We start from the raw sequence: 13,545 nt of genomic DNA, 5'->3' as shown, positions 1-13,545 counted from the left end.
AAAACGAAAGGCCCTTCTTCAATAAATGAAAGGAAGAAAGTCACCACTCCCCACTCCCACCACATCATTAAAATAATGTTGGCACAGATGTTAAATTTCACCCCGTGGGATCGATGTCAGGAAGTGTAGGCCCGCATATGTATTTATCACTGAGAAAATTACTCCGGTGTCTCGATCTTGCCACCGTTTTGCTATGGGCCCTGACTGTGGCCCTGCTCTGCCCATGGTGAAGTGCAATACCGGGTCCCAACTGGTGTCCTCAGAGACCGGATGGGCAGAGGTGGGGTGTGGGGCTCGCCGTGGCTGGTGCGGGTAGGGGTCTCTGAGTGAGGAGCGGCAGGGTGCTATGGAAAGCAAGAGCAGGAAGCACTGCTGTGTGGGCTCGAAGGTCAGTGTTGACAAGGCCAGGAACTAGGACAGGAGCACCTGGGGAAGAGTCGGCGTGACCTGCTCCCTCTCACTGTAGCTGTTGCCGTCTCGTCAGACTGTGTGTAGTCCCGTCTGCTGCCAGTGGTGAGTTGCTCTTGTAAATAAAATGAATATTAATGTATTTATTTGCATAGCAGACTTAATAGGACTCCTCTGGGTGGTGTTCCAGGGAACAGTGTTAGAACAAAGCAAGTCTTTAAGCTGACAACAGCAACGCGTGATTCTGTGCAGTGCCGCCAGCTTGCTGGAGAATCCAAAGGTCACTTTATTTGAGTGCTACCCGATGGTGCTTGCTGGCAACTTCCAGGGTTTGACCTTTTATTCTAGGCTGCATTTCTTTATGCTAAACTTAATATTTGCTATTTGTTTAAAAAACACAAAACACTGTGAAGAATTCAGAAAAACTTTAGTACTTGTTGAGAATCCTTGGGAACTGGGATTTCTCATTCTCAAACCCAAAACTTAGTATCTGTTGGCAGCCCGGAGCCCCCCACATTGGAGACAGCCCGACTTGTGGCGTCTGGGGCTCCTTCAGCCCCCAGATGCCCTGGAGAGCCCCTCCGCCTGTTTCTCAGTTGTCTTTAGCAACTTTTGCTAATTGTTGTTGTTTCGTGAAGTCTGAATTAGGGTTCCTGGAAACAAGAGCCTGTTGAATTCTTGTTACTTAAAACAACATGCTATTTTTGCCTTCTAGTCAGTGCTAATGATTTCCAGAAATAAAAGGAGAAAATTCTAAAGACCCAAATGAATACATTCACTTACTTTTCTGAGCAAAACCCATGTGTCTCGAGGGTCAATCTTGTTTCCAAGCACCGGGAGCACAAGCACGAATAAGACCCAGTCGCTGCCCTTGCGAAGTGCACTGATGAAGACGGATGTGAAAGGGACTGCTTTGTGCTGCAGCGAGGGTCGCAGTCAGGTCTCAGCAATGTGCACTGTTGAACAAATAATGTCGTGGTTAATTCTACTTGTGACAGGGCTCACGAGATCAGGAGAGGCTTCATGGAAGGCGATTGATTCGAAACTTAAGCAAGGGACAGGCATTTGCTATGCAGATAGAAAGCATGTGCCAGGTTATAGAGACTTGAATTTGCATGGCACATGTCAGAGACATGTGAGCAGCTGATACGACTGGCTGGAGATAGAATCAGCCCGACTGAGGGATGGAGGGAAGTGCTGAGGACAGGAACAGTATGTCCAGGACAGACTTCAAGGCTTTAACCTGGGGTGTCCCCCATCTCCTGTCGGAATAGCTCCTTAATATTTGGCCATGTGGAACCAAGTGGCTTGCTTGGAGAGCAGTCCGGGAACCTCCCCAGAGGCCACCAGAGGACCCTGGTGTTATAGGAGTGCAGTCTGCCTGCTTGTGGAGCGGCCCCGGCAGACATTCTGGAGGAGGGGGCTTTTGAACTGGGCCTTGAATACTTGATCAGGCAGAGAGAAGTGGAGGACAGAGGAGAGAGATGTGGGTGGACTGAAAACATGTCCGAGGTGGTAAAACCCACACGATGGTGCAGAGGTGCAGTGACCTTTGGGGAAATAGCAAAGGCAGCCGGAGCAAGTGTGTAATGGTGGTGATCAGTGTGCATGCGTGCATGCATGGGAGCGTGAGGGTGTGCGTGCGGGTATATATGGGTGTGTTGGAAAAGAAGGCAGAGCAGATGGTGGCCCCTGAGAGGTAGGCTCAGTTGGTTTGACACCAAAATGAGGAGTTCCGACTGTGCTTGAGAAGGTGGGGAGAAGAGGGAGGTCTTGAGTGTGGGAGTCACATCATCAAATTTATACTTAAGAATCATCACTCTGCTTCAAAACCATACATGCTGGCTATTTTGGTATACTTAAAAAAAAAGGGTTGAGACTAAGCAGCTGAGCCAAAGAGAGTTAGAAATGTTGGGGGTGTGCTGATTGTCTTCTCCACATCTTGGGGTGCTCGTGGGCTGGGGCTTTCTGTGCGGTGCTGTCGTGGGGTGGGCGGTGCGATCAGCCTGGCAGGGGTGGAGGGAGGGCTTTGTGGCCGATGGAGAGGATCGCAGAACCTGCCTTCCAGACTAAATTGCTTGTGTCACCCGAACTGATGAATGTCTGTGACATTGGGAATTGCAATCCCATCAAGATACCTTTATCAGATTTCACTCTTCATTGACTCAAGAAGTGAAATATCTTCGCGTCAGAAAGCTTAGTCCCTCGCCTCAACCGGGTTGGTTATTTTTTATGGTTCGCACTGAGTTGTGGAGATTGGAATGTACACGTAATAACTGGGGAAACTATGCTCCGTGGGCTCACGTGTGCGTGTATATAGCTGCGCAGCACTTGGCCTCTGGACAGAGGCAGCTGGTTTGGTTGCCATCTCTGCTAGCATTCTAGAAAGGTAAGGAACACCCCCCGGTGTAACAGGTATGCTTGTTTTATTAACATCAGGCAAATTCAGAGTGACCTGGCATCTGTATCTTAATCGCCACGGCATCACAGGAGGGTCAGAAGTATGGGAGCCACCACTCTGCTGGGGAAGCGCCCAGACAGTGGTTCAGGGGGGCTTCGTGTGTGAAGCGGGGCCCTGATGACAAAAACACGTACGCCAGCCCTGGAGGAGCACAGTCACTTCTAGGGGAACCTCAATCTGACCAATATCGAGGAAGGACCTTTGCCAGATCTCTGTGGGACACTGGGCCAGTCCCCCCGCAGCTATGTCTCTGCTTCCTCATTTATAAATACAGTCATTGGGCTGGACTAGTTTGAAAGTATTTTCTTGTTCTGACAAGCTGTAATTTGGTGATTGACTGCTGAGTAACCAGACAGGGTCAGCCTACAGAGACCCTTCCACTTAGCCAGTGGGGGTATATTGAGCACCCATGATGCACCGGGCCCCCTAGGAAGCACTGGCCAGCCTCACCTCTTGGCTTCCCCTTAAGTCCAGAGACAGGGGTGACCTGTCATTAACTGGTAATTAATAGCTGGTTCCATCTTTTCCTCCAAGCTGTGGGCTCAGCGTTCACTTCTCCCTCCTCTGCCTTTGGCTAAGCTCTTCTGCCTTCTTTCCTCTGGGGCATCGTTGCATGTGGCTATATCTGCTCCAGCAAAGCTGCCCACTCTTTGGGCTTTATAGCTCCTTCCTGGGAACTCGTAACAGGAATTGCTTCAGCCATGGACACGCAGCTAGCAAGTGACCCAGGAGAGGGGCTGCTAGACGGCAGAGTGTCTGCCTGTGTTTGTGCTGATTCATTACCCGTGTCAGACAATCTACCGTGCGAATAGGGACAAGTGTGTGCCGTTGTGCTGAGGGAATTGTGTGCTGTAAGATTAACCCTGTGCCAGCAGCTTGCCTGGCTGCTGCACGGGGTCCCATCCGCCACCATCCCTTTTTTGGTAGTCTTCAGAAGTCTAAATTGTGTTTGGCAACCAGTGATAGGAAACCTCATACCTGTGTGATTTCAAAATGCAAATAATAGTTGTTTTTACTCCAGGCAAAGGGACCAGGACAAGGGAAGAGGTAGCTGCTATGGAAGCAGGGGGCCGTTGGAGAGAAGACACCCAATGACACACATGAGGGGACCCCAGAGAATTTTCAAGCTGGTGATGTAGGTGGGGCTGAGATGGGCTGAGGAGGAGAGGCTCACCCCCCAGACACTCAGAAGCCATGTGACATCATCACGGGCCCAGCCACCAGCTGTCTTCATGACTCTGGGCAAGGGTCTTCCCAGTTTGAGCCTCCGTTTCCCCCACCAGTGGAGTGAGTAGGCTGGACTAGGCTATCTCCGAGGGCCCTCGTAGGGCTTCCTTTTCCTGTTCGTTGTTCAGACAGGCTTGGCCCTGTTACCTGCCCAGCCTGGGACCCCCAGTGGTCCCAAGGATTGTGCTGTGGGTACGTGGTTATTCGCCTGGAAGTCAAGTTCAAAGGTAGTACCCCTAGCTGACCTTCCTCCTCACAGTCCTCCCCTCAAATCATGAGGGTGGCTTTGAGGTAGTATAAGAACAAGCTGGTGTGTGTCCTTCCTCAGTTGCTTTTCTTGGTTGGAGGAGGGTAGGTTACCTCAGACACCAAGCCCTCATTCCTGACAAGCTGGGCATTCATTCCATACCTCGTAGAAAAAATTTCCTTCTTGTGACCCCATGAGTCCTTTGGGGGAGTTAAATGCCATCCCAAACCTAGGGCCTTAGAATCAAGTCCCATTTCTATGGCAATAGTAATATCACCCTCGGTACCCCACTCTATTGAGGCAAATAATAGTTATAACAACGGCTACCATTTTTATTGCTTCCCATTTGCCCGGCATAATACTGGGTACCTTACACATCTCAGCTCATGTAATCTTCATACCATCCTCTTGAAGTAGATTCTATTGTCCCATTTTACAGATGAGGAAACTGGTTCACAGGATTAAAAATCCTGCCAAGAGTGCACTGACAGAGCTGAGATTTGAACTTGTGCTTTTCTGACCCCAGAGCCCAAGTGCCACAATCATGCAGGACTGCCAGTGCAAAACCCTCAAGGGCATGGTCGTCGCCTGCCTGCTGGGCTATCCACAGACACTCCTCCTTCACTGGGAACTCAGTCCCATGGCCATGGGAGCCACTCCAGGTGGGTTCCTGGGAGAGCCACTTCCGCCAAGAGCGAAAGGGTGGCAGTGACTGCAGGCCTTCCTTTCAGTGGTTTGTGATAAGGGGTGGGGTTCCTTCCATGGATGTAAGCCATCCTAATGGCACCAATTGTCATTATGACAAAGGTGGGGAGCGGGGGAAGCTGGAGCTGGGATGAAAGAACAGAATTCTGATTATTTTAGCGGTTGGAAGCGACATCACCTCAGAGCCTCCATCAAATGGCAAATGGGGAGCTGGGCTGAAGTCGCTTAAAACACCGGCGGCAAACACAAGGCTGAATCCAGCCCTCCACCTTGTTTCATCCAGCCAGCACCTTGTTTCTACCCGGCAGCAGCGCCGGACTCTCACTGAACAGTTAAGAAGTAGTTGCATTCATACAGTCCTAAAGTTACCTTCCGCCCTTTGAAGGCAACTGCGAGGCTCATGTGGCCCCGGTGAAAAAGAGTTTGACACCTCTGACTTAAAAGGTATCCAGAAGTCCTTGGCCACAGCTGTGGTGGAGTCACTGGGTTGCGTTTGGAGATGGGTGTCAATTGGAGATGCTCACTGAGTCATCTGTGCGTCATCCAGCTCTGGGGTGGCTGGTGGCCCTGGGGGGGGAGTCTGAGGCTTTGGAGGCCATTTCTGGGCACCTACGAGGTGTCCCACCCTGCCCTGGGGGCTGGGTGAGCGGGTGGAGCCACACTCCTCCTTCATTGTCTTTCCCATGCTTTGTGACCATCTTTTCCGGTAGTAAGTGGTGTTTATAACATTTGTAATGGCTGCGCTGCTTCCCTGGTCCATCCTGTGGGTGGAACCCAGGCTTTTGGGGCAGAGCCTCCTGCCCCATCGGGAGCTGGAACCGGTGGGAGTGCTGGCTGTTGGACCAGCCCTTCCATTTGTCTGGCCTTTGTCTTGGAGGAGAGGCCGTGGGGACTGGAGCATTACTTAACTCTCCTCCTCTTTTTCCATCCGCAGGCAAAAGAAAGAGAACGTGGCCCACAAGCACTGGGTTGGACCTTCGAATCTGGTCAAGTGCAAGCCCTGCCCCGTGGCACCGTCCGCCATGGTCTGCGGGTCTGATGGCCACACCTACACATCCAAGGTCAGTCACCTTTATCTTTTTTGTCATCAATGACACTCCATGCCTGCTGGTTCGGACAAGTCTCAGTGCCCAAACTGGCTCAGCTGTGTGAATCTCCATGTGATTCTGGGCCTTGTCCTTGGGAAGCTGCCCCTTGAGCAAACCCTCTGGCCAAGGAGACAAGGGAGATAAAGATGTTACCTCCTGAATGCTGGTCCGCTGGTCAGGGGCTAAGGAGAGAAGGTGATTCTGAGAGTGACGTGTGGTCCCCAGTTAATCCAGGGGAGCTTCCCAGCACAGGTAGCACCGCCAGCTACTCCAGAGCCGTGAGCCGTGCTGTACAGCTCAGCTGACGGGAGCAAAGACGTGAGGGCGGCCCAGGAGGCCACCTGAACAATGATGTGGTGCCGGCAGGGATGGGAGGTCAGGCGCTCCAGCTGCGCCTCCGGCACATCCAGAAAGCTCCCAGCCTACACCAGGCCCCCGGGGCTGTGGGGAGGTCGCTCCTTTCTCAGGGCCTCTGGGGGGCTTACAGTCTAATGGGGAGGGCAAGCCTGGTGACAGATCATCTTACCTGAAACCCTGTGGAAGGAAAATGGTTTCATAGAAAGGCCACTAGGGACCCAGTGGGTCTGTTTTTTCTTACTGGAAGGGCAGGGAGAAGTTTCAGAGGGGAGGGATGTTTCATCTGGGCTCTAGCAGTAGGCGTTACAGGCGGGGAGGCGGGGCTTATTGGGGTGGGAAAAGGAGGAAGGAAGTGGGCATTCATTCTTGGAACTTCGAACACTCTTCTTGGGATAAGGCTGTCGTTTGTGCGTGGGAATGCGGAGTCCCACTGGGAGAATGAAAGGGAAGGGAACTGCAGAATGGACCCGAGCTTGCTGCTTCGTTCCTGTATTCCGCAGATGCTCACCCTCACCCCCTTGGTGTCCCGCATGGGTGCTAGGCAGGAAGGCGGTGGCGTCTGGGTGTCTCAGGAGTTTTCTGTGAAAAAAGGCTGTGGGGTGGGGGGGAGGGCAGGGGGGGAGGCTCCAACTTTCCTGTTTCCTCCAGCCTCAGCCTCCTACTTCGGTCCCTCCTCCAGGTCTCCTGTGTGAGGTTCACTTGCAGAACAGAGCCTCGGGCTATGACAGTCGCTGTAGGAGACTCTCTGGTCACTGCGGGCCACACCGCTACCCTGTGGGTCTTGGGCTTAGGGACTCGGGCCATTCTGCCAGATCCCCTCCTGTCCCTGACCCGCTCGCCGAATGTGCAGCTGCAGCCTCTGTCCTCTGGGGTCCCCCACCATCTGGGCTCTTGTGTTTCAGAGAGTCTACGGCCTGGCAGCATCTTCCTGCCTGCTGCCCTGGGGGGGCTGGACCGGGCTCTTCTGAGGCTGTGCCCTGCTCTTCTGCGGACCTCGGGTTGAACAGGTCGTATATTTTCATTTCCTGAGAGAGAAGTTTTATCCTCTCAGATTTGTACTTTTTTTCTAACCAAAAGGAAATGCAATTCACAAAGCAGGCAGCCATCGAAGGTACGTCTTTTCCTCAGACCCCCAGACATGTATAATCTGCTTTAGAACCTCAGTCGCATAATCCCTGCTGGATTAGTTTCTTTGCTCTTTCAACAAGTACCATTCCAGCCCTTCTTCTATGCCAGGTACTGGGGAAACTCAGAGTGCAAATTAATAACTGACTTTTCTTCCTGGCCAGAGTCAGGAATCCTTACCTCCCAGCCCGCCCTGGGAATTGCAGCTTCTCTGCCCGAGGCCATAGCTGGTCCACCCAGCTAAACAGCCCCGGCCAGCTCTGCTCAGCGCTCCCCCTTCCTCCTCCTCCTGCTCTCCCTGACCCCTGATGGAATCACAGTTTGATAAAGTTTGTAATTACAGAGTTTGCTTCTGACTCCCTGAACACTTCTGGAACAGTGGCTTTGCAGGGGCAGTGACTGGATTGATGGGCGCACGGATGAATCAGTTCTGTCCCCCACTCGCACAGGCAGGTGCGGCACCATTGTCTTTCCCCTGAAGCCCAGCTTCCGGGTGTGTGCGCACAGTCTGCTGGTGAGGCTCTTAACACGCAGACTACGATGCAGCAGGTCTGGCGTGGGGTGGAGCTTCTGCATCTCCAACGGATTCTAGGTGACGCCCATGCTACTGACCCTTGAACTGTGCCGAGTCACGAGGACTTCAGTTTTCATAGGCGCCTCCTAAACGGCCTCCTTGTCTCCAGGCTGCCCTTTCCCCTGCCCTCTGAGTCCACTTCCACATGATGGAAGAGGAGGTGTCATTCTGTCATATAAGCCCATTCGCGTGTCTTCCACACTTAAACTGTGTAGGACCGTGCCCAGGCCCTTGGCTGTTCCTGACAAGGCCCTTCCGGGCCTGTCACCCTCCTATTCTGTTATCCCCTCGTTCGTTCGGGCAGCCGCTGTGTGGCGAACACTTCTGGTTGCTCTGTGGTGAGGAGCAGCGGGGAGCCAGACAGACGCCCCTGCAGGTTGCACAGTCTGGTAGGAGACACACCAATAAATAAGTCACCAACAAGAAACTATGAGATTTCAATTTTTGAAACGTGTTGAAAAGGAAGTGAGCCTAATGCTGAGAGCGAGAGCAAGTGGGGCCGGCTTTATAGGGGCTGGTGAGGGAAGGCCTCTCTGAGGGGTGTCCTCGAAACTGGGGGGAAGGGGGCAGAATGTTCCAGACAGAGAAAACCGCCTGGGCCCAGGCTCCAGGCAGGATGGTGTGTTTGAAGAGCTGCGAGGACACCCATGGGACTCTAATGGCGAGGGGAGAGGGGCTGGGAGCATCTGAGAACAGTCTGAGAGGAGACATTTAGTCAAAGCTGGAAGGTGAGCAGATGGTTGGAGAATGCCGGCTTGGGGACACTCGTTATTCTAAGTGCCTTCTTGTCCGTGTCTGCCTTGAGAATGTGCGATCCTAGAGGGAGAGGCAGTGTCAGCTACTGCCTTCACCAGCACAGGACACGGTGCATAGTGGGTGCTCCATAAGATCATAGACAACACTGGGCTACTGGGTGCATTAGCTGGGCAGGAATGGAGATATTCTGGTCTGTGTACCCCACTGGGGATTTGAGTGAATGGGTAGATGAGAACTTAGTGATTAAGAGAAATAAGCCATCCCCACCATGGGCCAAGTTGCTTAGCTGAACACCCAGCCCGGGGCTCTGGCAGTCAGAGGCTCTTTGCAATGATTCTCTCTTTATGAAGATCCGGTCTGTGCTGCTCAAATTATTTCCTCCAGCTCCACAGTAAACTGTCTGATCCTCAAGCCTGTGATTGGAGACAAGCCATGAAATGTCAGTGAGCGATGAGGGCTGTTCCGGCGAGGAGCATGACATTAAACCCCAGCAACAACCTGCCTGCTCGCCTCTGTCTCTCCTTCGAAGGAGGAGCTTAAAATGCCAGCTCCCCGTGACCCCCCTCCCCTCGGGCGACAAGGCACAGCGTCACCCTGTGAGGTGTGGCCTGGCATGCCCTTGGCTGCCCAGGGAATGTCTTCGGGAAAGGCTTTCTGGCCCAGGCGCCCCTGCAGTCTGGGCCAGAACATTGGTGCTTGTCAGAGGAGCAGGCCTGTGTACCAGTACGGTTAAATCGCTTGTTTCAGAGGCAGGGTCGCACAGTGGAGAGTCCTTTGCGATGACCCTTGAGTCCTCACCGGAGGAATGACTCCCAGTACCATGGGGCGGGGCCCTGAAAGGCCTTCCCCTGGCCTGAGTCACATCCTTGGGGTCCTACACCAGCCTGACAGAGCCCTCAGTTTCCCAGACCTGCTCACCTGTCTTTTCCTGGAGCAAAAATAGAGACCTAAAGCCTTCTCATCAGCACCTGGAGGGGCCCCTCCCTGTCCTCCATACGGGGAATACTGAGGCCCAAAGAGCCAAAGACAGTGGCAGGGTTTGACCCCTGTGGTCTCCGGCCTGGATGTCTGTGATCACCCACTTCTTTCTGAAGTTTAAAAGGGGGAGGAGGGTGGTGGACAGAAGGTGTTGCAGTAGAAAATGCTGTTGGTGTTGGTTTGGGGCATTAGGCTCCTAGTTTTCTGTCTTTTATGAACTCCTGGAAAGTTGGCTTTCTCTTTTACCTAAAGAAAGGGATCAAAGATGACTCAGTTGAAAGGCATCCACTGACTGTGCAAGGCCTCTGAAGCCCAGGACAATTCGAACCCTCCCCGGGTGCTCCGTGCCGCTCGCTGCCTTCCAAGGGGGAAGGGCTCAGTCTGGTTGGGTTTACCATTGGGCATTTTAATTATTGCTGCTAAATACAGGACCACCTGGTCACTGAGCTTTAGGAGGACGTTTTAATCTTGCAGGCAAAGCTACTTGCAGGCCACCACTCTGTGGTCAGTTAAAAGAGTGAGGTAACTTTCATTCTCTGTAGCTATGGCCTTTTGTGTGTGGGGGGAGGGGGGTGGTCCATGGACTCAGGCAATAAAGGTCAGAAGAGACTATGATGCATGGCAATTTGATGTAACAAGTCAAAGTCACAAAAATTAGCGCTGGCAAAAGTGTACTGCAGCCCCAGTCCCATCACCAAGGAAACCGATCCCCCATAATAAGAATCACAGTTCCCCAGATGAAGTGCTCACCCTTTCCCAGATGGTCCAGGGTCCAGAGGCAGCGGGGGCACTGTCAGGAGCAGGAGGCAGGGGGAGCTCCAGCATCAGCTCTGTCCCGGATGCTGGTGCTTGTCCTTGGGCCGCATCAAAGAAGCCTTCTGCTCCTAGAACTTGGGGGGGGGGTGCATTTAGAGCCCCCTGTCTGTAGCAGGGTTCTTCTAGGGCTCAGCCCCAGGGACACCACTCAGAACTCTGGCTCCCCCAGGATCAGATATAAAGTGAACAAGAATGCACAGTCTTGAGATGAAGGGATATAAGATGTTACGTGGCAATAAATGTTTATTGAGACTCTATAAAGTATAACCCATAAAAGATAAGGAACAGAAAACCTCCATTGGGGACAAACAAGTGGACGGCCAGTGCTGCTGCTGGTTTGAGAACATGGCAAAGGTCCTGCCCCTTGACATTTGCTTCCAGTCATGTACCTGCCCTTGGTGTCACGTTCTCCTGGCTGGGGAAAACGGAGGCGTCCAGACAGCCAGTGAACGTGGAGGTCTGTCTCACTGCAGGCCACGCATTGTACTAAGTCCCAGGCTGTGATAAAGGGAAGATAGACAGAGCCCCCATCTGAAAGGCAATCTCACCCTGGCCAGGTAGCTCAGGTGGTTAGAGTGTCATCCTGATATGCCCACGTTGCAGGTTTGATCCCCATTGAGGGCACATACAGAAATCAACCAATGAGTGTGAAAACATGTGCAACAACAAATCAATGTCTCTCTTTCTCTCCCCCCCTTAAAAATCAGTAATAAAAAGAAAAGTTAAATAAAGAAAGGCAATCTCTTTTCACTAGAATAGGTGTCCAGATAAGGGGCATTTGGGGTGCTACGGGACGCAGCTGGGCCACTCAGCTCCTGGGCAGCAGGGAGTGCTCTTCCCAGAGGACGTGGTGATTCAGTTGAGGTCTTTGGCTGGCAGAGGTCACCAGAGGAAGAGTGGGGGCAGAGGCAAGAGGGGGGTGAAGAGATGAAAGCAAGCGTGGCCCCTTGAAGGCGCCAGTCACTGTCGTTATGGCCTAGCTGCGGAAAGGAGGCTGGAAAAGTGATCAAGGGCACTTCTTGCAGGGCCTTGAAAGCCATATATGGAGCTTGGACTTTGCCCTCAGAGCTTCAGGGGTTCTGTTAAGGATTTCTATATTTGAATTTGCCTATATTGGCTGCACGGTAGCAGTGGCCAGGGGCGGGACTGAGGCAGGGTGACGGAGGAGCCAGCTGGCCAGAGCCAGGCCTGTGTCGTGATTGCAGAGAGGGATTGAAAAAAGTCCAAAGACACAGTCAGGAAATTACAGCTGATCTTGGCGACCACATTTCAAATACAGAAAGTTATTTCCGCTCAGCAGAAGGGCTCTTCACTATCCCGGTCCCAGGGGCACTTGGGAATCCTCCGAGTGCTGACAGCTTTGTGGCCCTCTGTGTGAACCAGCTGGGACCCGGGCATCTGTGAGCGCCTGTGCTTTCTCCCCAGTTATCCACATGGAAAGACAGCAGCTTGTGAGGTTCTCGCTGCCAACTTCTGATTTTGCCCATAAGAAGGGAAATTGCTGCTGCTGACTAGAATCTGGCCAGCTCAGACTTCGGGTGGGCAATCTTAGCGTTCTCTCCAGAGGGGAGAGCTGTTCTGGGAAGTAGGAGCAGATCAGGGGTGGCGCTGGGGGCCCGGAAGCTCGGAAGGGAGCAGGGGTGGAGGCTCCGCTGCCCCAGGCTGGGTCTGACATGGCCAGGCCTATATTACCTGGACTTCCTTGCCTTGTCTCTACCTTCCCTCCCTTCAATTTCCAACCAAAGCTTCAGTGTCAAGGCTAGCACTGCTCATTTTCCATCTAGAAGCCCCAGGTGCCCAGCCTGATCTCCAAAGACAGGGCGCTCTCAGAGGACATGGGGAAGCCCCGAAACCCACGCTGTTCTCTGGCATCTGCCTGGCTGCTGGTAATTGGGAAACAAGCAGGCAAATACCCGTCTTCTCGCCCCCTTCCCCACAGCATTTGCTTCCTTAATCGCTGTTAAACAATTAGCAAATGGCTCATTTATGTCTAGACGCAGACGAGAGATGCTGAGTTAAGAACTGCTGTGGAGGAAAATGCCTCTGCTCTTCGGCATGTGCACAAAAGTGGGCGGGGGGTGGGGACAGCTCGCTCTGCAGGGCTGGCATTTCATTCAACATCTTGTCACTGCAGATTATATTATTTTCAGAGTCATCTTAATAGTTTCCAACAATTGCTATCAAGTAAAGGTCATGTTTGAAGTTCTTGGCAAATGGAGTCTCTTGGCTGGCGTTGCCCACGAACAGGCTGCTCCTATGGGCAGAGCAGATCCAGGGTATGGATTTGCAGGGCTCTCGAGAGCTTCGAGCTCAGCGTGTCTTCTCCCTGCCCCTCCACCTCAGACTTCTGGGGCCCTGTGACCATGACAGGCGTGGGAGGGTCTGATGTATGGCTAGTTTTGCTGTTTGTGTTTTGGCAGAGTTGAGGCTGTCTGTGTTTTCAGGGGTATTTGTGGATAGCTCTGCCTCCCTAGAACCTGCTGGGTGTGAGTTGGCTTCACTTGCAAATGGTTCATGGGTGAAGGCCTTGATTCTGATAGAAGCAGAAAATAAAATGACTGGAAGCTGAAGCGGGGAGGCTTGCCTGTGCATGTTTTGTACACAGGAGAGTAGAGCACAGTGGGAATGGGAAGGGCACCAGGATTAAGAGCAATAGCAACAATGAGGGAGGTCACTGGATGTCCCATCTGGGCAGCCCTGCTGAGAACACGGACAGCAAAGTCCCCAGCCACAGCCCAGTGCTCCCAGGCCATGGGGGAGAACGGAGCTCTGTGTCCATAGTGCCCATGGGTAGAGGAGGCAG

General features: G+C 52.8%; 1 protein-coding gene across 2 annotated transcripts in view; it reads left to right on the top strand.

Annotated features, from left to right (window-relative positions):
* Window positions 1-13,545, top strand: part of SPOCK1 (SPARC (osteonectin), cwcv and kazal like domains proteoglycan 1) — a 453,180-nt gene that overhangs the window by 329,287 nt on the left and 110,348 nt on the right. For both annotated transcript variants that reach the window (XM_037060963.1, XM_037060953.1), the window contains one exon: window positions 5,983-6,109. In XM_037060963.1, the coding sequence (XP_036916858.1) occupies window positions 5,983-6,109 (127 nt within the window). The remainder of the gene's footprint in view (window positions 1-5,982; window positions 6,110-13,545) is intronic.

Source organism: Sturnira hondurensis, unplaced genomic scaffold (genome assembly GCF_014824575.4).
Source record: "Sturnira hondurensis isolate 20B ecotype Veracruz unplaced genomic scaffold, ASM1482457v3 Scaffold0001120, whole genome shotgun sequence".
Lineage (NCBI taxonomy): Eukaryota > Metazoa > Chordata > Mammalia > Chiroptera > Phyllostomidae > Sturnira > Sturnira hondurensis.
Note: the sequence above shows the minus strand (reverse complement) of the source record. Positions and strands in the feature narration are given on the sequence as shown.